This window comes from Anser cygnoides, chromosome 18, assembly GCF_040182565.1.
Source record: "Anser cygnoides isolate HZ-2024a breed goose chromosome 18, Taihu_goose_T2T_genome, whole genome shotgun sequence".
In the NCBI taxonomy this organism is placed as follows: Eukaryota; Metazoa; Chordata; class Aves; order Anseriformes; family Anatidae; genus Anser; species Anser cygnoides.
This window is the reverse complement of record NC_089890.1, coordinates 12045259-12070402: the sequence shown is the minus strand read 5'-3', so window position 1 is coordinate 12070402 and position 25144 is coordinate 12045259. Positions and strand designations below refer to the sequence as shown.

Here is a 25144-nt window from a genome sequence, read left to right as displayed (position 1 = left end):
GGGAACCGCTTGCTCTGCCCAGAGCAGCATCACCTGCACACGAGGCGAAACACGGGGGGTTATTAAGTACCTAAAGCTCAAACGAACCAAACAAAACCAAATCCAAATTCCCTTTCTAAATACTCGCGCAGACCCGTGTGCAGACTCAGCCCTCATCCGGGAGCACCGCGCGTCTGGTGCACGAACAGTGTCACAGAACCTCCCCGAGCAGCACGACCTCTCTCCCACACGGGCCGCGACGCTGCTCGCCCGCCGCACCGGGGCGAACAGGGCGGGCTCCGATCGGCAAACCGAGCCGGGGCCGAGCGGCGGGCCTGGAAGGGCGCCCCGGGAGCACACCCAGCGACCTGGGCACACCTCGGCCCGCCCGGGGCAGCCCCCGGCCTCCGCCGGTGTCCCGTCCCCCCCCCCCCCCGCCCCGCGCCCGCCCCGCGGGGAGGCCGAGCGCCGCCGGAGGGCCGCGGGGCCGCGCAGCGCGCGCACGGCAGCGAAACGCGGCCCCCCCCACCCTCCCTCCCCGCGGGCCCGGCGCTCCCCGCACCTGTCCCCGGCTGCCGGCCTCCGCCTCCGCCCTCCCGGCACCGGCAGCCCGCGGGATGCCCCCGGCCGGGGGTCCCTGGCAGCGCCCGCCGGGCCCCGCGGCCGCCCCCCCGCCGCCCCCGTCCGGCGGGGCAGGGGCAAGGAGCGCCCCGGGGCCGGGGGAGGCGGCGGGGAGGGGGCAGGCCTCGGGCCCCCGCTGCGGACACCTCCCCCCCCCCCCGCACCCCGGCCCCGTACCTCCAGGGTGCGGATCTCCTGCTGGGTGAGGTCGTTGGAGGCGGCGCACTTGGTGCGGAGCCCGCGCAGGTTGGACAGCGAGATGTCGATGAGGTCCTGGAGCAGCCCGCACTGCTGCAGCGTGCTCCGCACGGCCGGCAAGCCCCGCGCCGCCGGACACGGACCCGCACCCGCACCCGCCCGGGGCCCCGCGCCGCCGCCGGCCGCCGCCGCCTCGCCGCCGCTCCGCTCCTTCCTCTCCAGCATGCCGGCGGCTCGCAGGGCAGCCGCTCTATCCATTCCTCGGCATCGGGAGGCCGGCGAGGAGAGGCGGCGGCGGCGGGGGGAGCGGCGGGCGGGCTGAGAGGGAAGGCGGGCGGCAGGGAGGGAGGGAAGGCGGGAAGGCGGCGGCTCGCCCCGCCCCGCCCCGCCCCGCCTCGCCTCAGCGCGGCTCTCCCCGGGCTGTCGCCGCGCAGTGACAGGCACGGGGCCCGGCTTCGCCTGCGGCCGGCCCGCCTCAGCTCCCCGCTGCCCTCTCGGTCCCCCGCAGAGCCCCTCGGCCCCGCCGCCGTGCCGGCCTCGCGCTGAGGGAGCCGTGAGCGAGCCCTGAGGGGGCCCTGGCGCAGGCCCGCCCGAGCGGGAGGCACCGGCGCGGGGCGGCGCCTTCACCTCAGCACCTGAGGGGCGGCGCCGGGCGGCCGCAGCGCCCTGCCGTGGGCCAGGGCTCCGGCCATTCCTGCACCTGCGGGTGCCAAACGCTGTGAGGAGGTTAGCGAAGGTTAAAAACGGCATCAGAAGTGTGTTTTCAGACTGTCACGGTGTGAGGAGAGGAGCCGGGCCCTCACTGACAGGGCTCTGCCGTTACACCACGGTGTAAAATACGGTGTAAAACGCTACACCACGGTGTAAAATAAATACCAGCCATGTTCTCGCCATAACCAAGTTGCCTACTAAGGCCGTAGAGTGCTCTCCTGAAGTAGCCTTTCCCAGATGTTCTATAAATCGGCCAGATACATGTTTTATTTGACATAAACGTCTACCTAGTAAAGAATAAGTGCAGGTCTAGCACATGAAGTGGGCATTATTATAAACATCTTGTAGTGAATATAAACACTCGAGTGCAGGAGTTGTACGGGTTCACTCATATCATGAATAGGAGGGAAATTTATTACGGCCTTGTGGAACCGCCGTGGACAAAGCTTTCAGCACAGGACCTCGAGGAAGCCGGTGCGGGGAGCTGCGAGTCCTGGCTGCCTGGGGACCTGCACAGGGCCGATGTATTGCGGTAGGTAGGAGATGTCACTGCAGGAATAATGCCTCCCCGCTATTAGCAGGGTGACGGCTGTTCGTCTCATGTGAGGGATCCAGAAGGGCAATTTAGTTGCACCCTGCTGGCAGAAGATTGCCTCTTTAATTTGTGAGAGATTGACACCAGATTTTAAAAGCTAAAATGATACCCGAGCCACATGTGGCAATACAGTAAAGAGGTTTATGCAAAAAAGGAGGGAATACACTATGAATGTAGGGCATGAGGCAGTGGAGCAGGGCAAATCTGTTGACACAGCTGTTTTTCTCATGATTGGATGGGTATTGGTATATCTGTTAGCTTGGCTGCATTTGCATCGAGTAGTGTGGCATAAACTGTTCAGTAATTTTCTTAAGCAGGTGGATCAGGCTAAGTATTTGATTCCATTGCCATTATTCACATGCTCATGTAAATTTTATATATACTAAGGGCTTTGCTGGATTAGGGTTTAATTAGTTTGCCATGTGATACGTCCTGTGGTTTTGGGAAAGTCACTTATTTTGTTTATTACCTCCATCATTCCAACCTTATGAAAAAGTCTGTATCTGCTCCCCTCCTCTTAGGAACGCTGGAAATTTAGCACTGGAAATTATAGTTTAGAAGTCTGACAGACTGAAATCCTCAAGTACAGGTGCCTGTGCATCTAAGCAATGTTATTAACAAGGGTATTATTCTCACAGGCATTCTTTGTATACCTGCCTGAGAACATCCATTTGCCAATAGACAGTAAGCAAGGTTTATTGCATAAGAAAGCAAACCAGGAAAAATGTGGGCTGTGCATCACAAGATATTTGGCATTCTCTGCAAGAGTTTACTGCGTTGGGAGTGCCGGCCTCATTAACTGGCTGCCATAAGTGGGCAGCATTCCAGTCCCGGCGTACAAGACTGCCCTCCAGGGCTGTATGGAAAAATGTGCTGACTAAACACTGCACTCAACATGCCTTCGTGTCCCTGCTCAGCATCGCTTGCTGGCTCGCGTGTTCATGAGGCTGGTGCGTGCATGGGGGAAATGGAGAATCTCTTGAGTGCTCCTCTGCGGAAGCAGGTTACACGCAAGTGAGCTGTTCTCTCCCTAGCTAGCTGCTCTGACTCCAGCAGCAAGGCGGAAAGAACAGACACGGAGATGCACACCTACACCAGGGAACCACTGTCAGGCCGAGGCGAACCCCAGAGCTGCAGTAGCACAGGACTGCAACCTCGGGCGTGCTGCAGAGCTGCAGCGTGCATCACACGGGGTGGGCGCTGAGCAGACGTGATGCTGAGGTGCCAGGAGCAGGGTGCTTGGGAACGTGGGGGTGGGAAGGGAGTGTAATTTTTGAGATTTCATGGATGAGGCCAGCAGGAATTCACAAGAGGCGTATCCCTTATTCCAGCCCCACAAAATCAAGCATGACAGAGCAGTTCTTATGGGACACAGATTCCATTCCTCACACACCCACACACACATACATTTTGAGGCCTTTATTTAATTCCTTAAACACACTGTTTTCAAGAGGTCTATATTGAAAGTGTGAATGGGAGAATGCAACTCAGAGTCGGGGAAAAAAGGTGATTTCAGCTTCATTTGTACTTGTGCCTTGTGAGAAGTGTTTCCCAGCATCTTGCATCTTGTACAATTTAAAATTCTAGTGTTATTCCTGCTGTTTTTTTTTTCATGGTCTTTGCCTTGAAGATACAGAAAGAAATGGGAAGAAAGCATGTCTATTGGCAACTAAATTCAGATTGCTGTTTCACCACAGATTTCATGTGTAATCTTGATAATTTGTCTGTCTATAAGAAAAAGAGGGATAAAAATACTTAGTTTTCTTAGAGGGTGTGAAAAGAGAAATACAATGGCTGAACATTGGTGGAAGGGCCATATTAGCACGCTGAACTCTTTTGCCCAAACGTTCGTGGAGGTGACCTTTTTAATGCCGTATGTTATGCATTTATTGAGGCACTTGCTAGGACTTGAATGTACAGTATAGAGGGTGGGGAGGATAGACATAAGACCTGCATCCTACAGAGGAAAACCACCATATTTTCTCTTGAATCAGGGGAGCCACACATTGTGTACTTCGGTCTGATGTGTACAGTGGTCTTTATTGCATATCAAAAACCAACAATAGTTCTGAAAACAACAATAAAATGAGGAGTACCTAAACTGGGTCAGAGAGAACTGTTAAAAGCTTGTTTCAGCCACTGACCTAAGAACTAAAAGGATTTGTCTTCCTCCCTGTTCCCCATCTCTTGCCTGCACAGACTAAGTTTTGTGGGACAAGGATTTTCCCTTACTGACTGCCACAGTAAAGTCCTAATCTTGCTAATCACCTCCAGCGAATGCTGCCCCATAGACTTTATCAAGGGTCTTCACCTCAGTAACATAAGCTCACGGGAGAAAAGCAGAGAGGTTTTTTTCAAAGGAAGAAAAGCGCTGATGCATTTCACATGCTGCTTTTATCAAAGGCTTCTATTACCTTTTTAGCTAGCTTGTCCCAGTTTCATTCAGCTATCACAACACTGAATTTAGATGATGAGACTGAATTACTCAGTTTGATGTGTTTAACACAGGTAATAGAAACCTGTTTGAAGAAAATGCAGTGTTGGGATTTGAAGAGCTGAAATGTTAGGTGTTTCAGATAAAAGAGGCCTTTATTATCAATGATTTTCCCCTCAAAGGCTTCCTCCTACACAGGCAGTATGAGTATTCCTTTCTCTTTGCTGCACAGCACAATAATACTCGGTGGTTCTGGCATGCTTGTCTGCTGTGAAGTTAAGAAACTTTGGTCCTATTTTTAGACATGCTGCTGGATTTTCTTTTTAGGATTTACAGAGAAAATGAAGGTGGTGAGGTAGTGTTCATGGGACAAATCCTCACCGTTTTCCTCAGTTTAAACATCTCCATTGCCTGTAACCGAACCAAACCAATTCATACCAGTTCAAGATTTGGCCCTACACCACTAATAAAATGCTTAGCATAGGTCCACTTCTCCCACAAACTTTTTCCTGTTCAGCTGCCTGTTTGGTGGGTTCAATGCACTAATTACAATAAAGGCCAAGTTAGAGCAGGCAAAGCACCCATTTCTTTCTGCCTACATATTTTTTTCCTTCTTTTGTATCAACTGTCATCAGAAAACCCAGGAATTTGTAGGGATCTTCTGCCACTTAAAATAGCAAGGCCAAAAGCAAGGGATGGAACAGTCAATATTCAGGTTTGACAGTAATATTTACCAATGAGACCATGGGTGGATACAGGTATCTGAACTGTACACTGAGAATAACGGAGAAAGGGATGTGAAAATTAAATTACTGTTATTCTTAAAACTTAGTTGTACTGGTGGGAGAAAACTCTTGTGCTTGGGCAATATAATAAAAACAATTCTTGTGCTCCACAAAAAGAAGACAAGGGAGTCCAGCTGTGTAGCTGCAATCAATGTTTTCTTTACACAGGTCAGCAGAAGGGAACTTTGAAATAGGATTGGAAGGAAATCATTGGGATGATGTGTTCCATCTTAAAAGACCTCACCTCCTGGAGTCATGTGAGTAAGCAAGAGTTGTAGCTGTTACAGCAAACAAAAAATGTCTAGCTTTAAGGACTAAGAAAGCTTGAAAATACAAATTTGAATAGTCTGGAATACAAATACAAAGACTTAACATTTATTTTTAGAAAAATCTCATGGTTTTTGCAGACCTAGCTGTGTTGCAATAATACTGCCTTTTCTCTGCTATTTAGTACCAGACTCTTCTGTTTAGACTATAAGCTGTTTGGGGCAGGAAGTGTCTTACTGTCTGCTTGCACAGCAACGCCTGAATCTCGGCTATAAGCCTCTAAGCTCTGCTGTAATGTAAATACTCAATAACGATAGTCACAGAGGATTTAGCCCCCACCCCACTTGGAGGCCTGCCAGTCTGCAGGGTTTGTTATAGCAGCAGATATGCCAGCAGTGAAAAGTGACAAATTTTGTTGGCGAGAGATATTCATAGGTCTAACAAGGATAAGTAACACCCGCCTCTAAAAACAGAGGGTTGTGTCTCTCCACGGATAAACACACCCAAGATTGACTCATGCTGGCATAATCCCCTTGTGCAATTTGTATATTGGCATTAGATGTTTGTGTGAGGCAAAAAGACAAATATTTGGTTAACAAAACAACACATGGATAATCAAAAATGATTAGGCAGTTTTACCTCTCAAAACACTGCAGCAGGTGATCTGCTGTGCTTCACATCAGACAGGCATACCCACCCCTCTGCAAGCAGAGCTTCCCCATGTTTGTTTTATCTGCATCAGAAGAACCAGCTTATTTTGTAAAATGTTACAGGAATAAAAATAAAAAATAAAGAGATAAAGCTCAATAACCCACAGTATGTCAAGGGAGGGGGTATATGCTGTGGTGGAAAAAGCAGGCTCATGTTCCACAAGGGAGCTTTGTCAAGTGTATTGCATAAGGAGATTACGGCTCTGAGTCTCGGCCCCAGCTGAAGGTTTTAGTTGTTTTTGCCACTGCCTCTGTCATTAGCGCATTTTACTGAGCTACATCACAACAGCCCCTCTTACACCTTTTTGTAAAAGTCCCAAAGCCCATGATATTTTTCAGAGCTGTTACCCCACATGACTGTTAGCTTCATTCCCCCAAGGCCTTTCTTCTTGTTCTAAGCAAAGGGAAAAGAGTTTGACACATTAATCATCTATTCATGTTGTACCCTGCACTCTTGTGTTTGTTTCATGTGAGAAGCCTATAGAAGGGACATGAGTCGAGGGTCTGCTGTGTACACCCCGAGTAAGGCTGATCCTGTACTTCAGTGTTTTGGCAGCGTAGTTATGTTGATAAGCAAAATGAAAAAAAAAACAAAAACCAACTCTTCACACCCCTGTATGCCATATTCCTACCCGCAAAACTCTGTCTCCATGACAGTTTTAATGGCAAAAGGAAAATTAATAATAATAATAAATTGTATTTTCCTGCTGCAGCCCCTTCTTTGTGGAAAGACATCTTACCACTAATTCTTACACTGTTCTGTGGGAGGCCTCACTTCCAGTTCTGCAACTCTGCTTCTACATCTGCATGTGCAATGCCTCAGAAGTGGGGTGGCCACATACATTTCTCAAATCATTCATTAAGTCTCTCATCACATAGCTAGCAAGAAGGCTGTACTGGGAGCAGCAGGGCCTGCTGGCTAGTCCACATCCCATTCCATGGGTGGAGAAGGACCACAGAGACCGACGTTTGACGTCTGCATTCTTCCCAAGATTCATCTGCACATCTGAAGTAGCTGTGTCCCTCCATTGTGCATGGTGTGACCTTGGAGAAATTACTGCCGTCTTCCACTTGTGAAGTAGCCGTGAAGTCTCATTGCCCTAAGCATTCTGGCGCATGTGTCTTTTAGCTCAGGTAGACACCTCTGGGGAGAGCTTGGATAGATCAACATCTCTGCTTTAGGAGAGCTGCTAGAACCCTGTGGCAGGTAGACATGGAAGGAGCTGGCTTTCAGAGTTTTCTAAAAGTTCAACTAGGGAAGAATGACTCTTCTTACACAAGTGATATGTATTCACATATATTCATTCTAGTCTCTTTTGGATACTCTCAATATTCTGGTAAATATCTATGATTACAGTATATTTTCCTTATTTTAACCTATAGTGCTGTGTGTGTAGCTGAAGGCATGGCATAATTTACCTACCTCATCAGTTACTTCTGCCAGGGTAAAACAGATTAGATCGACTTACATTAGTAGAGGATGAGCCCAAATGCATCCAGTAGGCGTTGCCTATTGAGTCCTTTCTTCTGGAAGGCAGAATTCTGCAAGCACCGCCTGCGTGTCCTAGGGCTCCTCCTGGCCTCGCAGCACGCTCCTGCTCCCTGAGGCAGGCTCTTGGAGACTAGGTCTATGAAAAACCTGTGGATAGTCTAAAGAAAGCTTATAACATTATTGTGAATATTTAAAAACTCAAACCTGTCCCCCGGAAATTAAAAATGGTTCAGCTCAGAATGGTTCAAGTCATTACAGTGATGATAATAGAAAGGACATTATATTCACCTATCAATTATTCTACCCCTTGGTGAGCTGAGGATTAATCTGCAGAAGGAAAAACAAACACAGATGTTTGTTCTTTCTGATTCAAAGTCCTTTGAAATCAGTGTCTTCCCAGTCAGTGTGTTTTGGATGAGGTCCTCATTCTGCCTTCCTTTCCACTGTCCCTACAGTACCATGAAAATTCAGGCTGTTTCTCTTTACTTCCTTCCTCTTCATAAAATGTCTAATAATCAGCCATCTGGTGTCCAAGATGCCTTGAGTATTAGGGCATTTCCTTTATCCAGGGGAGGCTTGTGAGAGGAAAGATAAACGTGTTCATGACCTATCCCTGCAGTGGGCTGATTAGGGTCTGGCATTTTTTCTTTTTTTGCATGGATTATTGTAGCGCTAAGAGGCACATATTTACAGGGAGAATCGTGGTTTCTGGTGTAGCAGATTTTATGATGTTACTTGAATGTTCTTAATTAGAATTCTATGTCATGGTATAACAACTATAATATATGTTAGAAACCAAGGGGGATTTTGAAGGGAAAAGGCAATGGGAGATCTACAGAAAATGTATGTCCTAAACTACTGCGTTCTGGTTCTTTCTCACTTTAATTTTGGATCACACTGGCACCCTACTTTTCAGAACTAACAAGAAAACTTAACCCCTTCCTTTCATTCTGTATGGCAGACTAGTACCGAGAGACTCAAAGCTGCGATGTAAACAGTGTGCAGGGCTCTGTTCAAGTCCGTGGTGGTCACTAAGGAATAAGGGTTCTGTGCGCCGTGCTGTACAAAACTGGGTCAGGGCTCAAGGTAGCCAATGGACTGAGATTCAAGCGTAAGAGGAAAATATTGAAGGGCACATAGAAACCACGAAAGAGCATCCACTGGACCACTGCATTAAAAAAAAAAAAAAAGCCTAGAGGGAGAGGATAAGTCAGACTCAAATGAAAATGAAAATAAAAGCAGTATGAAAAAACTTTCTTCTTAACTAGAATTAAGAGAACTTCTCAGTTTACTCTGTGATGATTTGCAGGCCAAATGCTTGATGTGAGGGAGGTTTATGTCTTGATTTGTGAGCCACTGGGAGTTGCAAATTATTTGTTGTCTTGATTGTGGTAGCATGAAGAGAAGCCAGTACGGTACTGTTCATATTCGCAGAATGACGCTCCCTTCCCATTCAGGTGTGAGCAGTCACTAGACATTTGTACGAGGGGTCTTCACCTGATAGAAGATTTATATATAGCAAACAATTCTGGTCAAATGGGAGTTGGTGAGGTGAAAGCAAAATGAAAAGAGACATCCTTAAAATCCCTTAAGGCTATTTTGGTACATCTCAGTTCTAAGCAAACAAACATTTATAATTCTTTTTTTTTTATTTTTTCTTCTGAAAGTCACCTTAAAGGGCATGTACTACCCAAATCCCTGCTTGAACTCTGCATACAGTTCAGACTTCGGATTAGAGTAGTCATACCATATTTAAGCTACTTAGTACATCCACAAATTAACCAGCTAACACCCTACATTAGCATGAGTGCACGAAGTAATGATAGCCTAAACTTTCTGTACAAGACTATGCAAAACTTCTTTGAATGGAAACATTTGTCTCAGTGTAAAGAGCCAAGGCTTTGTGCATATACTTAACTTTTCAACCCCCAAATAGTCCCTACCCAAACTACTCACCAAGCACAAATGTACATGCAGATAAATCTTTTTCTGATGATGTTGCAGGAAATAGTGAAACACATGTTCTACTCAGACACAGTAGAAGTCTATAAAATCCAATAAGCATGTTTTTTACATTTACATTTAAGTTTCTGATTTTGAAGGATACCATAATAAAAATGTTCTCTGTTCTGGTTCTGTAGTTATCATGTATGATATTCCTAAACCTTTAGTCATGATAGGAATAAAGTCTCACACAACAGAGCATTTCAGACAAAAAGAGACAATTTGAAACCATACACCTAGAAAGGTGAATTTTGATCCCTTGTTTTTTTTTAGTGCCAAAAAGCTTTGGACTTGTGTGGACTCTTTTACTAACCTTAGCGTTTTATGTATCTTTTTCCTGCAACAGACACTAGCAGACAGTGCAGGGCACATATACAACAAGGGGACTGAGAAAGCTAGCCCTGAACAATCTGTCACTTCTCTGTGGACAGGCTTTATTCCCAACCTGCATTCTGAAGCCTTGGTCTGTGTCTGGTGCGGGCACGCTGCAGTTCCACCACAATCTCAGTCCTGCAGCCCTGCTCTTCTGCCTGCTTCCCGGCAGAGCAGAGTTTGTACAGATACCTGGGATGACTGGCAGCGCTCTGATTTTAGAAAAAAAAAAAACAAAAAAACAAAAAACGCTTTAGACAAAGTGCTAGAAAGCACAGCCCGTCTCACTACCCTATTTCTGTCAGTAGCCGCTAGTGGTAGGGCTCAGCTGCCCCGTTTCTGCTCAAAGGCACACTCTAATCTTGGTAGTAATTTCTGGAGAGAGAAAGGTCCTGGCTAGTACTTATCAGCATTTGAATTCAGTCTGTTGGTTTTCTGGTAACTCTTCTTCCTCAGTTTCCATCACAATCATCAACTTTCACAGTAACACTCTCTCTGGAAATGGTTTGCCCCGGAAGCAAGATAAGCAGAACATGAACACTAGCAGGAACTGAGCCAAAGTTTTGAAAATTCTGGCTCTCGCTCCGCAGCACCAAGTAGGAAACTGTTTGCATTCATGGAAGACGAATGTACAGGAAAGGTCAAAGTAAACTCCTACCACTTTCCCTCATATCTGAGCCTAGTTTTTCCTGATCCAGCAGCAAGTTTATTTACCTCTGCTCTCACTGCAGAACTGAAGAATTCGTCCAGCTGAGAAATAATCAGCTTCTGCTTGCTTCTGCAGTTCACAAGGTAAAAGTCCCCATTGTTTTCTGATGGGGAATACCACCTGATGAGGCCTGAGCATTGGATCACAATAGGGACAGAGGTCCCAGCACAGGAAAGTGTTTTCTTCAGGACGTTGCATAAGCACAAAGTTAATTTTAAGTCCATATTACAGTGCCATAGCAGTCAATACAACAGAAGCATTTACGCTGAAGTCAAGTTAGTACCTGTTTTTAATTGCCACTGCACAGGCTTTGCCTAAGCACACTTTCAGGTGCTGCCTTGGAAAGGAACACGTATCTGCAGAGGGTGAAGTGTTTTGCTAAATCAGAGTATGTTGCAGTACATTTTATCTCTCTGTGTAGTCTCCATTACAGTAAGAAAGGTGGCAGAAGCCCAGCTTTTGACATTGGAATGATCCTTCTGCACCCCTAACAGTGGGTCATTTTCATTAAAAAAAAAAAAAAAGGAAAAAGCTAATACAGAAGACTTCATTCTTCCATAGGGCACTGATCTTTTCAGTGTGTCTGTAAGGAGCTGCATAGGTCCAATTTAAACTGGAGGAGAAACTGCCCTTGACTTTGGCTAGCCTGTGATCAGGTTCTGTGCAGAGGCCATGAGGCTAAATGACCTGTACATCACTAAATAGTGCACGATTCCCAGCTTCTGACTGAGAAGGCAGGAATTCTAACTGCAGAGCCTGAAGCTGGTGCCACTGTATTTTCTGAGCGTACTATCTGGGGAGAAGCAAATCTCTGTGAAGGCAAAAATTTGAAGAAAAAAAAAAGAAATAAAAATTTAGAAAATAAAAAAAATAATAAAAATTAAGAAAATAAAGCTTTCCTGTGACTCTCACGTGACAGATGCTACAGGAGCTTGGAAACAGTCACCAGGAGGAAAAGAGAGAGTGAAATTATAGTCTTAGGCCTAGCTTCACCATCATGAAGAGGCTTTTGGAAAGTTGGATCAGTCCGCAGTTGGGGATGACAACCAGTTTACACAGGCCTTTTCCTCTCTGGAATGCTTTCTCGTCATACGCACTGATAACAGCACCCCCCGTGCCAGGAAGTAATACAAACACATCCTCTTTGAAAAGCTATCTAAAAAAACAGGGAGGAATTTTTTTCTGATTGCAGTCGAGTGACACCAGTCCTACAACAGCCATCTGCATGCCACTCCTGTTTCCTTCCTTGTTTTTATTTTCAGCTCTTTTTATAGCCAATGCATTTCCAAACACTCCACAAGAGATTCTGAGTTGAGAGCTTTTGCCGTTTCTGGTTGCTTGCATTACACTAACGCAACATGTTTGCGGCAGACCTCCTCATCTATAATTTACCGACGCAGCTGGAGTAGCCCAAAGCATAACACTGAGCTGTGAGAGGAAAGCAGTACGAGGAAGCAACTAGGTCAGCTACCTGGCCTAAAGAATCAATGGATTAGCATGGTGTCTCTCACATCTCAGGTGCTCGTGTTTCCACCATTCGATGCAGTTTCTGTTTGTTCTTTGCTCAGATGAACCCCCTTCTTCTCTATGAATAAAATTATAGTTATAGGAAACGGAGATATTGGCATGAAGCAGCACACTGTATTTCTTTCCCATGGGAAAGTCCTGTTCAATAAAAATTGAAAACTGCTTTCAAAACCAAGATTCGTCTTGGTAATTCTGTCTCCTCTTCAAGCCAGAATGTGTCTTTATGCCCTGAAGAATTAAGGGAAATATTCCAAAAGGTTTTCAGTAGTGCAAGGAAAGAGCCCCTAACTGTAGCTTTCAGTTTACTGGGAATATGTGCTTCTAGTAGTTTGGCTTCCAGACAGTATAGTCATGATTTCAGAAACCATTTCAAAGAAGGGAACGATGACCCTGTGGTTGAGACGTTGAGACTGGACCAGTCTGGTTCAGTTCTTGGCTCTTTCAGAAAGTACAGCCCTGGGCAAATCATCTAATCGGGTAGCTTCCCCATAAAGCAGAGATGATAATGGTTCCTCTGTCTGACACATCTATTAAAACTATACAGAGCACTTAAGATTTAAAATTACAAGGATGAAAACGATAGATCTGATTCATATCTGTGCTTCCCAGAATCCTTTTCTATCGGTCAGGTTTTGACCATTACAGTGGTACAATAAAAAATAATTCCACTGGTTTAGTGGAATTTCTCCGAGTGTTCACTGAGCTAAATGAAGCCAGAACTTAAAATACTAGATCTAAGTGCTTCTTTTTGTTTCTTTTTCTTTGATGGGATTGTATTCATGGCTATTCGGAATGGAATATCTCCAGCTCCCGTCTGTCCATGAATGTCTTTTCAGTTTCAACCTGTTAGCTCTGCAGTTCTGCACCATCTCTGAGATATGTAAACTCCTCCAAATCTAAAAGCACAGCTCAGTAATATTGCCTCTTTTTTTTTGTTTTTTACCAAAACATGAAACCAAAAAGACACGCACCCCAAACTATAAACACAGTAATTAACCCTAAACATTTTTTTTTTATTTCAAAACATTTGAAATAGGGAATCTGATCATCAAAACCACAAGCATACAAATGTTTCCATGAAGGATAATCAGGATATTGGACTTGCTAATAATTTTATGTAGGTATGCAAGCTATGAGAGAACCCATATGGTCCCTTTCCATTCTACAGTTCTGCTACAAAGCTATATGCCTGTAGAGTTTCAGCACTTGTTGGCTCTCCATGATGTTTTCAAAATAGCATGTGCTGTTCAAATATGCTTTGAAGGTAAGAATTTTAGCAAGTCATTGCTCTCTGTACTTTCTCTACATCCTGACCCCTCGATACCCTTGAATCTGGAAGTTTCACAGTCGGAAAGGGTGCTACAGAAATATTCCCAGCTCCTCTTATCAGCCCCGGCCCATCTGAAAAACAACAGAACTGGAGCTGCAAATGTCTTTCTGCTCACATCTTTCCCTCTCTCACATGCCCCAGAGCTATACAATAGGAGAACTGCTTAGAATATCATAGTAGAGTTTTGCCTACAGCAGACACAGCCATCTGCAAAGAATTCACATTTCAAGACATGCCGGTTCCAATGGATCTGAAAATCACAGCTAGTCAGCAGGGCTGGATGCAGTCTGCATTGCTAAACGCTTGGGTGCACTCATATAATTGCATAATTCAGTGTTGCGAACTCCCTCTTCTCAGACAATGTGTTTTAGATATCGACTGCACAGAAGGTCAGCTTGTGCTAGAAAAACAAACAGGCTGCTTTGCTTAGTCCAGCAGTGTAGGGAGGGCTGGGAATAGGCTATGACAGGAGACATCCAGCCCTGTTAATTGTTGTTACTGGGATGTGCTCAGAGGATTTCAACCTAGCTTTTAGCAGCCCAGACGTAATGCTTTTTTTTTCCCTTCCATGTAGCGATGTGTAGAGGGTCTAGTCGAGACTGACTTCTGATTACATTAGTCATTACGCAGACAGTTCTCAGGCCAAACCGCTAAGTGCCTGAGACATACAGGTGCAGCAGAGCGTGCCACAGAGATGCACAACCTCCAGTTCCCTGTGGTACACTGCCTCTGTTTATGAAATACTGGGCAGATCAAGTCAGCTTGTGGGGATCGCTAATAATGTATTTATCGGTTTCAGACAAATGTCATAGAGGAGTACAGATGTTGCAGATAATTAAGTCCTGACATGTTTGGGGAATCTTGTGATGAAAGTTCCAAGCGTTCACTTGACGTTGGTACTGATCAGGCACTGGAGAGAAGTTCTCACACGTTCCCATAAGAAAAGCTACGTTTGGGGGATGCAGTTAGCCACAAGAGTTACCTGACGCATCTGATAGATTATGCACGGGCAGCCCAACTGATTGTGTTAGGCCACACAATCATTCAGAGGCAGGCTGGAAATGAAGGGTCGTCCCCTCTTACGCTCGTTCCATGAATTGAGTTATCCAGGCTCTTGCAGTCAGCACAAACCAACATCCCCAAACACAGGGGCTTCCTCCCAGAGAAGCAGCTGGGAATTAAAGAGGGGAAGAAAAAATAAATGGTTGCATTAGCAGCTGAGCTGAGAAAAGAGCCTGAACTTTGACTTTCAGTTGTTATTCGTACAGCAACTTTCACCTCAGAGAAAGGCCCCTGGGTAATCCTGGAAGCCGAGGTTAGAGCTGTGCAAGAAAGTAAGAGGAGGGGTGAGGACAACACAGAAACCAGGAAATAGGAACGTGGGGCTTTGCCCCCACCTGGAGCAAATGAAGAAATGACCATGTAACTTTACAGACTGAAATGTATCGGGTGGCTGGCTGCACAGATCTTAAGGACTTTTCTGCCCTGTGGAATATTTCCAAGTGTCCAAGGCTCTCAGTAAGCAGGCGTGCACTTCTCTCTAAATGGATGCAGGTGGAATGACACAGCCTTCCCTCACTGGGAACACAAGAAAAGCAGAATAAAAGTGCTTAATTGCGGTGTAATTTATTTTTCTCTTCTGCAAGGGGCTATCGCTACTCTGTGAGGCAGATAAGGCGACGCATTAGAAAGGCACATCAGTTGTGCTGCCAGGGAAACCTGGCTTTTGTTCTTGTTTTGTTGCTTCCTTTAGTCCTACCTACAGCATTCCTGCTGCAAGGGCAGGGGAGAAGCTTGTAAATAGCGAACAGGCACAACACTTAGCAAAGTCATCACAGTGTACGTCTGCTGGACAGGCTATTTTTATTTAATGCTTTCTTTTTAATAGGTGCTTCAAAGGTATATATGTTTAGAGCCAATTACATGCAGAGAAATCAAAAAGACACCAAAATAACAGGTAATAGGAATACCAGGAGTTGCAGAAATAATAAATACCCGTCAGTTTTTTTCCCCAGGGTGTCTTACCTTCTAGGATAAAGCCACAATTACAAACATGTTAAAATAGCCTTTTCTTTACTTTATTTATTTGGCTGCTCAGGAGAGAGGAGAAACTCCATCTTACTTGTGTGGTAGTGGGGGAACGCAGCCTGAGAGGTCCAGCACCGCAGCCTTACACACCCCTGGAAGAGATGTTCCTTTCCTTTACACTCTCCTCAGGAAATATACATGCCCCGACGAATTGAGTTAACGTATTATAGCCACAAAAAATACAAGGATGCGTTAGATGTTCCCTTGATGGCTAGCGTGGTGGTCAGGAGGAAGGGTGCAGACTCAGTCAGCTTGGAAAAACAGACCGAAAAATAACGGAATAGACCCCCTGTGCTTACATCTGTAGGGGAAAAAAAAGCTCAGCAGATGATGAGAATTAGCAGTTCAGCTGCTGCAAATGATTTGTAATTGATTATTTTCAATGCTCAATTAAATTGTTTGAGTCAGGGGAAATGCTAGGGGGGTGGCTGTGGCACTTGTATGTCCTACTGAGAAGTGCGGGGGGTTTAGCAGGTGTAATAGTTCCTGCAGTCTAGGACAGACCCTTCATAGTCAAGTGCCAGGACTGTCTGCTCTGGTGCGTTTGAAGGAAGCAGAACTTCTATGAGGTTTTTGAAAAGGTTCATTAGTTAACGAGGAGTAGCTTATCATGATGACTGCTATTTCGAGGATCTTTTCAGAGGTCCTAACATGCTAGGCCCTAAACTGGCATTAGAGATAAGTGCTGCTCAAAGGCTTGCAGCACGGAGGAAGGAAAACTAGTTGTGTGTCCTATGGTGTGGGTTACTGGCAGAGCAGGCTGCAATTGTTTCATCTAGTAGCATGGGTATACATCCTCTGGGAAATGCTGTGTAAGAGTAAAGTGGTATAAGGAGTTGTTCATCCTGAAAATCAGGAAATAGGTTGGACTGCCTCATTCCCGTGTGACCGTGGCACTCCCTTCTGATTACTACCTGGACCGTGATGGCAAAGGACAGGAATGTAGCTGAGGCATCACAGGGGAAGGCACTGACCTGGGCTCTTCAGGAGGCTTGTGCTGGACGGTCAGAATAGCTCCTTTCTGTCCCTGAAGAGCTGAAAAAACTTAGCTGAAAACCAGCATAGCATGCTACAGCTCATACCCAAGCTTTATATGTGCACAGAAACAGCTGTTTGCAGATTAGCTCTTTGTGCCAGCTGGGTATTCTGAAGTTATTTGGCAAAGGAGAAAAAACTGATTGGATACACATGAAATCCACCTGGCCGGGGCTGTGAGATAGGATTCAGTGGAAAGGTTGTGCCTGCTGTGGCTGAGCTGCAGATGAATGGCCCTGCGCGCTGCTGCTGTGCACGGAGGCAGCTCACTCTGTTAGGGGAGGTAATAAATACCAGCCTGGGGGCAGGGGAGTGAGGAGGTGTAGTTGCTCCTACACAGCTGAGCTGTAGGAATCAGACCTTGCTGGGTGAATCCTGTACTTCTGGCTAAAACTTTCTCTCCACCTTGCAGTACTGTTCCATTCTCACAAATGAAATTGAATCTCTTTTATCCTTGTCAAATCACAGGGTCCCTGTTTATTTACTGCAGCACGCAGAAGGTAAAGGGCTCTCTTCCCACCTATTTTGCTCTAAGTTCACAAAAGATGATACACAGCTGGATCCCTTTTGTCATGCAAGGCTCCTAGTTCCCAAATTCTGTCACAGCCTTTTCCAGAGGGGCATTGCCCACCTAACAGCTGCCCAGCCCTCAGCCCGCTCTGCAGGAGCGCTCGGGGAAGGCTGGGGGCTGGCAGCAGGGCCGTGCACTCACGCCCACACACGCACCCACCCACCAACTCACCCATGCAAGTGAGACACGCAAATTCAGGCTCTGGGAGTCCCAAGGGCAGAGCAGATTCCCCAGCCACTGCCCAAGCACTGTACTTTCCCACAGATGAACAACCTCACAGAGAACTTGTGTATTGAGAGGGTCAGAAACAAACGCTTGCAAAAGGAGATGACAAAAGCCTCCAGGAGTCAGTTTTCTTATCTGCAGTTTGCACTCAAATAACCCCAAATGGCCGCTTATCTGTAGCAACGATGGATTGATTTAAATGCACAAAAAAACCTGAAGGGTTTATCAGGTTTCTTAGATAAATAGTCTGCAGTGATGTCACAAGGGGGTAGATGATGAGCTCACGGGGAAATGCAGTCCTCTGTCACTGCAAATAAAGGACCTTGTCTGCTAAGCTCAGATGAAGGTTTGAAATATCAACGGCTTTGGGATGTTCAGGGCTGGGGCTCTGCTCTCTCCTGCCTGGGACATGCAGTGAAGGCTGTGACGGTTTTCACACAACATAGGGCTATTTAAAGATCCTGGGATAAAAATGTATCAACACTTCTACCGTGTAAGCAGAGCTGCAGAGTAGATGCCAGCTTTCTGTGCAGGCTGCTGAACACGAAGCATTGATCTCGCAGATAAGTCGTGCTTACTTCCTGCTCCCTCAGGACTTGACCCAGGGTCTCTTGAAGTCTTCAGAAGACTCCCGATTGACTTGTCTCTCAGTTATTGCTCTTGCTGCCCAAAACAGACAGTTCTTTAATTATTGCATGAAGAGCATCCTCCAGTAAGCCAGAGACACAGACGCACCGGATTTGCTAGAAGCTAAAGAATGTGGTCCCCGTTCAAACTCAGTTCTTTTATAGGGTTGGTTGCCTTCACACCAGCCTCTCAGTTCTCTGCTGGTGTAAGCATTTGTCAGCAGAAGGGAAACAAGTTAGCTCTGTGATTAATTGCCGGTAAGGTGGCTGTGGTGTGTCCTGAGAAAGTCCTTACTGGCTGGATTTATTTTGCTTTCTAATGTATTCAGATGCATTGGTAAGGGGAACAGTCAGGACGAGGAGTCCCTAACCCCCTTCTACATCTCTGCAAACATCAGGAGAGCTTTTGTTCGCTGCGTTACCAGCCCCAGGGACAGGGGTGTGTGCACTAAGGGTGGGTTACGTGTGCGGCTGTGGAGGTGAGAGCCCTGCCTGCGAGCTCGCCCCTGCGCGCCCACGTCCCGCCTGGCCCCACACCCAGGCCGGAGCTGCCTGCGGCCGCTGGGCAGCACACTGCTTTAGCGGCACCCTGTGCCTTGAGGTGACATGGTGCTGAGACACCAGCCGCCTGGAGTCCTTGCGCAATTCTGCATTTTCTCTCAGTCCGGGAAATGACTTAAGAAACCGAGCTGGCTGGGCCAAAGCGCTCAGTGCTGCAGGTTTTGGCGTGGAGCCACTAGCCAGATGAACCTGGTCCTGTGGGGCAGTAAATCCCTTCTCCTCCCTTGCATGGCAGTGCCTCTCTGGCACCAGGGGCTCTCTAGCACCGTGGTGACAGTGCCAGGTGGTCCTGAAGCAGAAGCATTTTGGGGTATGCCCTGAGCCCTGTGTGCCGGCGGAGCTGCAGCAGGAGAGGAGAAAGCGCGCTGCTGCCGGGAGGCTGCTCTTCCCATTAGGCGTTAGGTGAGCTCGGCGCGCCGCTGTTCTGGGCGTCCGAGGCTGCCTTCTTCAAGAACTGGGGCCTGCAGCCCCTGAGGTTGTCCAGCCATGTGTGCCCATGGAGCAGAGGGTGAGGGTGGACGTATTTCTCCCTTTTACATTCTGTGTTTCCTCTACCCGTCTGTGAATTCTGTGAAATACAACCCAGACATCCTCTCTGTGCTTTAACTGAGCTGTGTGCAGGACAGATAAAGGACTGGCTTTCTTTATATGCACAAAAATTAAGAGCAGCCCTCTTGCAACCACTGGAATAACAGCGGCATAGATAAGCTGCAAGTCAGACCTCTTCTGCTCCTTGTCCTCTTGCCCCTTGAGTCCAAGTGCTGTTTTGTGCACAGGATATACTTGCAGTGTAGGGAAATACAGGCTCCTCCCCACGTCCAGTCCCTGCACTTAAACAAGCCTTTTGCATCTCATGTTATTTCTGAACCTAAATATTCTTTTCTGCATCACGTCATGCGTTTATTTATGTTTTTATCCTAGAAGCCTCAGTCAAAACAAACAAGGGACTGCTGCCTCACTCTTTGAGTCACTAGTGAATGCAGCAAGAGACAGACCTAGAGTAAGAAAATGGTACTCACCTCTAAACATTTCCTGTATGTGTGTTTATATACACCTGCTTTTATATTAAATGTGTATATATATACTTTCGTGTATGTATAAATATATATATAGTGTGTATGTGCATACACACACACACAGAAAAAAAAATAAACAATGTCAGGAGGAAGAGACTCCAGAGACAGTAAGCAGATAAAGTAAATCAGCAGCAGCCTGGACTCACTGTCTAATTGTTGTCAGATCTACTTTCTTGTGGTTTGGAGCAGTTGTGCTGCAGGAACGGTACCTGCCCATTCCTGCCCTGCCAGCAGCTGATGTGGAGGTTAACTAGGGGGTGACCTCAGACCACCTTCGCTACGCAGCGACAATCCGTAAGGGCTGGTCGCTCTGACGTCCTGATGAAGTATTTTTTCAGGTGGCTGTTTTAGTGGTTCGAGCCTTATCACTGGAGCCCCATGCTGTAGCATATTCTCTGTTGGAGAACTTTGATTTCAGATCTTTCCATTCTTTGTTTCCTGTTGTTGAAGTTGATGCTTTTTAACACAGCTATTCTAAAACCACTGCTAACGTCCTGCATATTCCACTTTCTTCAAAGGTACAGTTGCAAATAGAAGTTGACTTTGATGTTTTTGGCACAGCCTTGCCTTCAGCCCCTGGTGTGTAAGTCTTAGCATCTCTGGTCAGGAAAAGGAGCGCCTGAGAGTGACTGCTGCTTGAGCCCAGGTGTTGGAGAGCTCAGAGGAAGAGGATGTTGGACCCCTTGGGCCTAGCTCAGAGCTTTGAAGTCACTTCATGCTGGCGGCCAGCTGTACATTTGCTCAGGACTCGGTGGGTCCATTTGAAGTCTATTTCTAGCCGGCAGATGTCATTCAGCAGGCACAATGGGCACTTAGCGCGAGAACAGAGCCCCCAGTCCCTCCCTTGTCAGCTGTGGGGGGCTGTGGCACCCCCAGCAGGATGCCGCAGTGTAACACCCTCCCCGTGTCACCGTGGGGATGTGCACGAGGGGTACCTTGTGGAGGAGGTGGCATTGCCCGTTGGCAGGGATAGGGGCATTGAGTCAAAATAGCTTGTATGCTGAGGTAGTAGCTGTGCTGGCACTGCACCAGGGCATTTCTCCCTCCCAGGAGACAAACTACAAGCCCTTCATCTGTCCTGATGTAAAGATTCTTCCTAAAGTGAGCTTTAAAAACTGCCTTTGACTTGGTGCCTCTGCTGAGCCTTAGTCTGAGCAAAACGTGCCTACTTCTTCTGTCAGAAGCACAGACAGTTAAAATAGCTCCTGCTGCTGGTGATGATTTCATGGGAGGTAAAAATAAATAGGGAAAAACTAATGAGACACAGGAGAGGCACTTTATGATGACAGTGTCCTAACACAGAAAACCTAAAATTAGGAGTAGCTATATTTGTGTCTCAAGGCAATTTCAGAAGGAGATTAGGCTCCCCATGGACGTCACTGACTCAGCATAACTCTGTACTTGGCCTTGTGGACACACTGGGAATTCCCTCATCTCCCTGAATGCAGGTACCAGTGTGATCTACCACGATACCAAAGTTGGCCCCTGTGGCCAGAAACACTGTTGAATCCAAACAGCAGTGAGCAAAATAATGATGAAAGTTTATATCCACAGATGGTCCTGCCTACTCAGCTGTACTTTTGACACTCAGGAAAAGGACAGGTTGTCTGTAGGGCTCAGCACTTCAGGGTGCTCATTTGCAGAGCGGGCACCGAGCTGGAATGCCGCGGGTGTGTGGAGCACATCCTCTCAGCTGGACCAAGGTCAGAAAAAAGCAACACAGCACTGTGGCAAGCTCAGTGCCGGGAGGGGGCTCAACCAAAAAGAGGCCAGGTATTTCATTGCAAATTAAAACTTCGGCGCAGTTTTGCCATCCAAGAACACTGACCCTACTTAGCTGTGAGGAGATTTTGTGCCTTGTAATCCCCCATTGATCTGGATTACTCTTTTTATTTAAAGAAACTGACCTCCAGCAGCCACACCAGCTCCGTCTGGCCCAGCAAGCAAGTCTGGAGCACAAGTACAGGAACAAATTCTAACTCAAAAAAATTGGGTTGACCAATATTGGGCCTCAATTAAAAGGCTGAAGAAAACAGGAGAGCATTATCTTACGCAAGTCTTAACTTTGCTAGTAGATTATGTAGTCTAACAGGTCCCATTAATTCTGTTTTTCAGTTAATAAATTAAGGGGTACCAAATAATCAGTGTTTTGCTAAGCCATAGTACATTGCTGAAAGTCAGGTTTATTGTTACTCGTAGCCAGCTCCAGTTTCTTTCTTTCCCTTTATTTAAGAAGGAATACGGACCTCTGTAATCCAAGTGTTAGCCAGTGACACAGAAAAACCTATGTTTACATCTCTGACTTGGCCCAGACTTCAGGTGTGTCTTTGGGTAAGTTCCCCAGCTTCTCTGTATTTCAGATGTACTCCAGAACTTCTCCGCCTCCCAAAGGTATCATGGTGCCAAAGTGGGTGGTGCTCAGGTGCCTTCTTAATGAAGCCGTGGTTGTCACACTGTGCGGAGACGTAAATGAAAGGTAGGAACATTAAAGGCACTGTTGGCATCATTTGCCCTGACTTTCAGTGCATGTCATGCACATCACCCGTAGTCCCCTCCCTCTGTAAATACCACTGTAGTGCATTTTCCTAAACATTCTCCCGTGCCCTTGCTAATTTAAGCCTCTATGTTCTGCTGAAAAAGTCACGTTGACACCCTCAGGTATTTTGTGTGACTGCAGAACCTCAGGCAGCGCTCCCGTAACTATCTTCATCTTAATAACAGTAACAAGTCCTCAAAGACCCGGCGTTAAACTTCTGGTTTAGGCCTTCGCCTAAAAATAGTCCTTGGACTGAATGTGGACTGGAGACATGATTTCATACCTGCTATTCCTGGAACTTTCCAGACCAAGAGCACAGCCTGGTTAAAACCCTTCCTAAATGCACTTCCTTGAGGAGGCCTCTGAAAGATAAATGATGGGTGTGATGTTGCTTTGTCAACAGGGGAGAAGCTCTTTGTCTCGGGTGTGATAATCATTGAGCAAAACAGTGTTAATGACACGGGTATTCCAAGCAACTGTGTGTTCCTACCACGTTTTGCATTAGCTTCCTCGCACTGACAGTGCTCCCTCTTGCTCCTTTCCTACTAGAGCCGTACCGTAGGCTGTGCCAGTAAGGCCGGGAGGCAGCTGTACACATCCCTGCTGCCGGATTAGGAAATATGCATTTGTAACTCGTCCTGATGATGGGTGAGGGTAATTCTTCCCTTTCATGCCTATGGGAATCACAAGCCCCCTCAAGGTCCTTTTATTTTTTGTTTTTAAACTAACAACAAAGATGGGCTGCTTAGGCTGTACTGGAGGGCTGCATCTCTAAGGAGTACAGGGCTGTGGAGATGTGATAGTTCTGAACAAAAAGACGCTCTTCGCCTGTCTTCCTTGACCTTCTACCATGCTGTACAGCCGCAAGGAGGTCTAGCCAATCCTGATGGCATCTGTGTTCAGCATAGACACTCTAGCCTTAGGTTGGGTCAGAATAATGCTGTAAAAGAAGTAGTGACATTACTGTTTACTAAAACCAAACCAAAACAAAAAGCAACAAAACTTGACTGTTTTTTTTGAAGAGAAGCAAACATCCTTTCCCCTCATTCCTGGCCAGATCCCCATTGTTTGTCCCTGGAAAGTGGTTGAGATAAAAATATAAGTGACGGTATCCTTTAAAGAGCAGCAAAAAACATTATGGCTGTGCTATTGGGAAATTACCTAGGTGGTACAGAGAAGGATGGTGTCTGAACATGAGCCATATTTTTGATCTACAGATCTGGCCCTTACAACTCAGCCCCTCCTACACATCTGCCCGGTCTCATAATCTGGCAGTTAGTCTTGGTGTTTTCGCTTAAAAGCCCCATTTCCTGAAGTCACGTGGTTTCATGTAAACCTCAACTTTCACCTTAATTAAAAAAAAAAAAAAGGCAAATTCTTCATGACTTCAGGAAAAGAAGAATAATATAAACTTGCAGGTATGACTGCATGGTTCCCGGAAGGCAGCAGTAAAGAGCACAATTTTATTTATGATTTTTAAATTAGCTTCGTATCATTTTTCAGGTGTTTGAATGCATGTATTTAACAGCTTGTGTATAAGGTAATGGGACAGTATTAGGAAAAGAGGCACCAAGAAGTTAAGGCTACATAAAACAGGCAGATGGTTGCAGAGGTAGAAGTGGGATCCAGTTACCTGCATTCAAGTCTTACATCCAGCTTTTCCACAGCTGCCTTTCTGGAAAGGAACTGCTAACGTGGCAGTGAAGGACGTTATTTGCAAGACAGTCAGGGGATGGTGAACAAAACAGAACATTAAGACTTGAAAGTTGCAACAAAACCTCAATTCTTCAACAAAATGTCATCTGTGTGTGACAGAGGAAGAGAGTCTTTACAAAGCTGGAAGCCTGTGAAGTGATGACTGATGGCATCATTGTGTTTGGGACGATTTCAGAATGCAATGCCGCAGTGCTTGCTGGAAGAACAGTTTTTCCACTCTTCCTTGGGCCAGGAGCCAGACTGTTCTTTCCCAGAAGTGATGAAAATGAGCATCCTTAGCTGGAACTTTCCTGATACTTTCCATCAAAAGGACTCTTCCAATGTAGCCCCACCATACAAAAGCATGATTGTTTGCAGGCCTAGAAAAAATACTGCCTGCAGATGTCAAATGAGCAACTTCAGAAGAAGGAAACCAAGTTTCAATAGGTGCCAGTCTCCAGCCACCATCAGGCAGCTGTCATGCTCTGATGATTCATACACAAAGTATATCAAGAAAGGCCTAGAAATCTGCATATAATGTGTGATTTCCTTCCTCTCCCTCTTCAAGGGCAGCAGTTTACATACGGTCCAACTGAGCTGTGGTCTCCAAAGAGGTGTTTCTGAAAGAGGTGTCCTGGAAGAGCTGACAGAGGTTTATCTTCAGGAAAAGAAGTCGTGCATTTGTTTGGTTCTCTGGGGCTGCTTGTTTTTCATGTGTTGTTTCTTTACAAATTAAAGCAAGGGAAACAAACAGAAAAGTCAGGGGTTTGTGTCCTGGCCTTGGCAGGACTGTCTCATACAAGCAGCAGTGCTGCTGCTTGTGATGTATACAAGCAGCTGGCTCCTACAAGAAGCCAGGACACTAATGGATCAGAAAATCCCACACAGCTTGTTTTCTTTCTCTGAAGCTGACACATCCAATCTGCAGCGGGATGCTGTTATGATGCAGAGGGGAGCTGCTGCAGGAATCTTACCTCCAAACCCAGGGAAAACTGCT

General features: G+C 46.4%; 1 protein-coding gene and 2 long non-coding RNA genes across 8 annotated transcripts in view; 1 reads left to right on the top strand and 2 right to left on the bottom strand.

The window, feature by feature from the left end:
• Positions 1-1111, bottom strand: part of KSR1 (kinase suppressor of ras 1) — a 67621-nt gene extending 66510 nt beyond the window's left edge. For both annotated transcript variants that reach the window (XM_066979824.1, XM_066979825.1), the window contains exon 1: positions 778-1111. In XM_066979824.1, the coding sequence (XP_066835925.1) occupies positions 778-1056 (279 nt within the window). In that variant the 5' untranslated portion in view covers positions 1057-1111. The remainder of the gene's footprint in view (positions 1-777) is intronic.
• A 23-nt stretch (positions 1112-1134) lies between these two features.
• LOC106043768 (uncharacterized) lies at positions 1135-24799 on the top strand. 5 transcript variants are annotated; one of them, XR_007167133.2, is made up of 6 exons: positions 1135-2041; positions 5492-5580; positions 20435-21364; positions 21471-21689; positions 22277-22392; positions 24120-24629. It is a non-coding gene; the product is annotated as an uncharacterized lncRNA (long non-coding RNA). The 5 variants fall into 5 exon arrangements; XR_010825798.1 differs by lacking the exon at positions 24120-24629 and adding an exon at positions 24716-24799 and having other exon boundaries at positions 1139-2041; positions 20435-20667; XR_010825797.1 differs by lacking the exon at positions 22277-22392 and adding an exon at positions 22150-22247 and having other exon boundaries at positions 1139-2041; positions 20435-20667.
• LOC106043770 (uncharacterized) lies at positions 15380-18652 on the bottom strand. Its single transcript, XR_001211859.3, has 3 exons — positions 17600-18652; positions 16797-16857; positions 15380-15914 (listed from the first exon to the last, which is right to left on the bottom strand). It is a non-coding gene; the product is annotated as an uncharacterized lncRNA (long non-coding RNA).
• Positions 24800-25144: the final 345 nt, after the last annotated feature.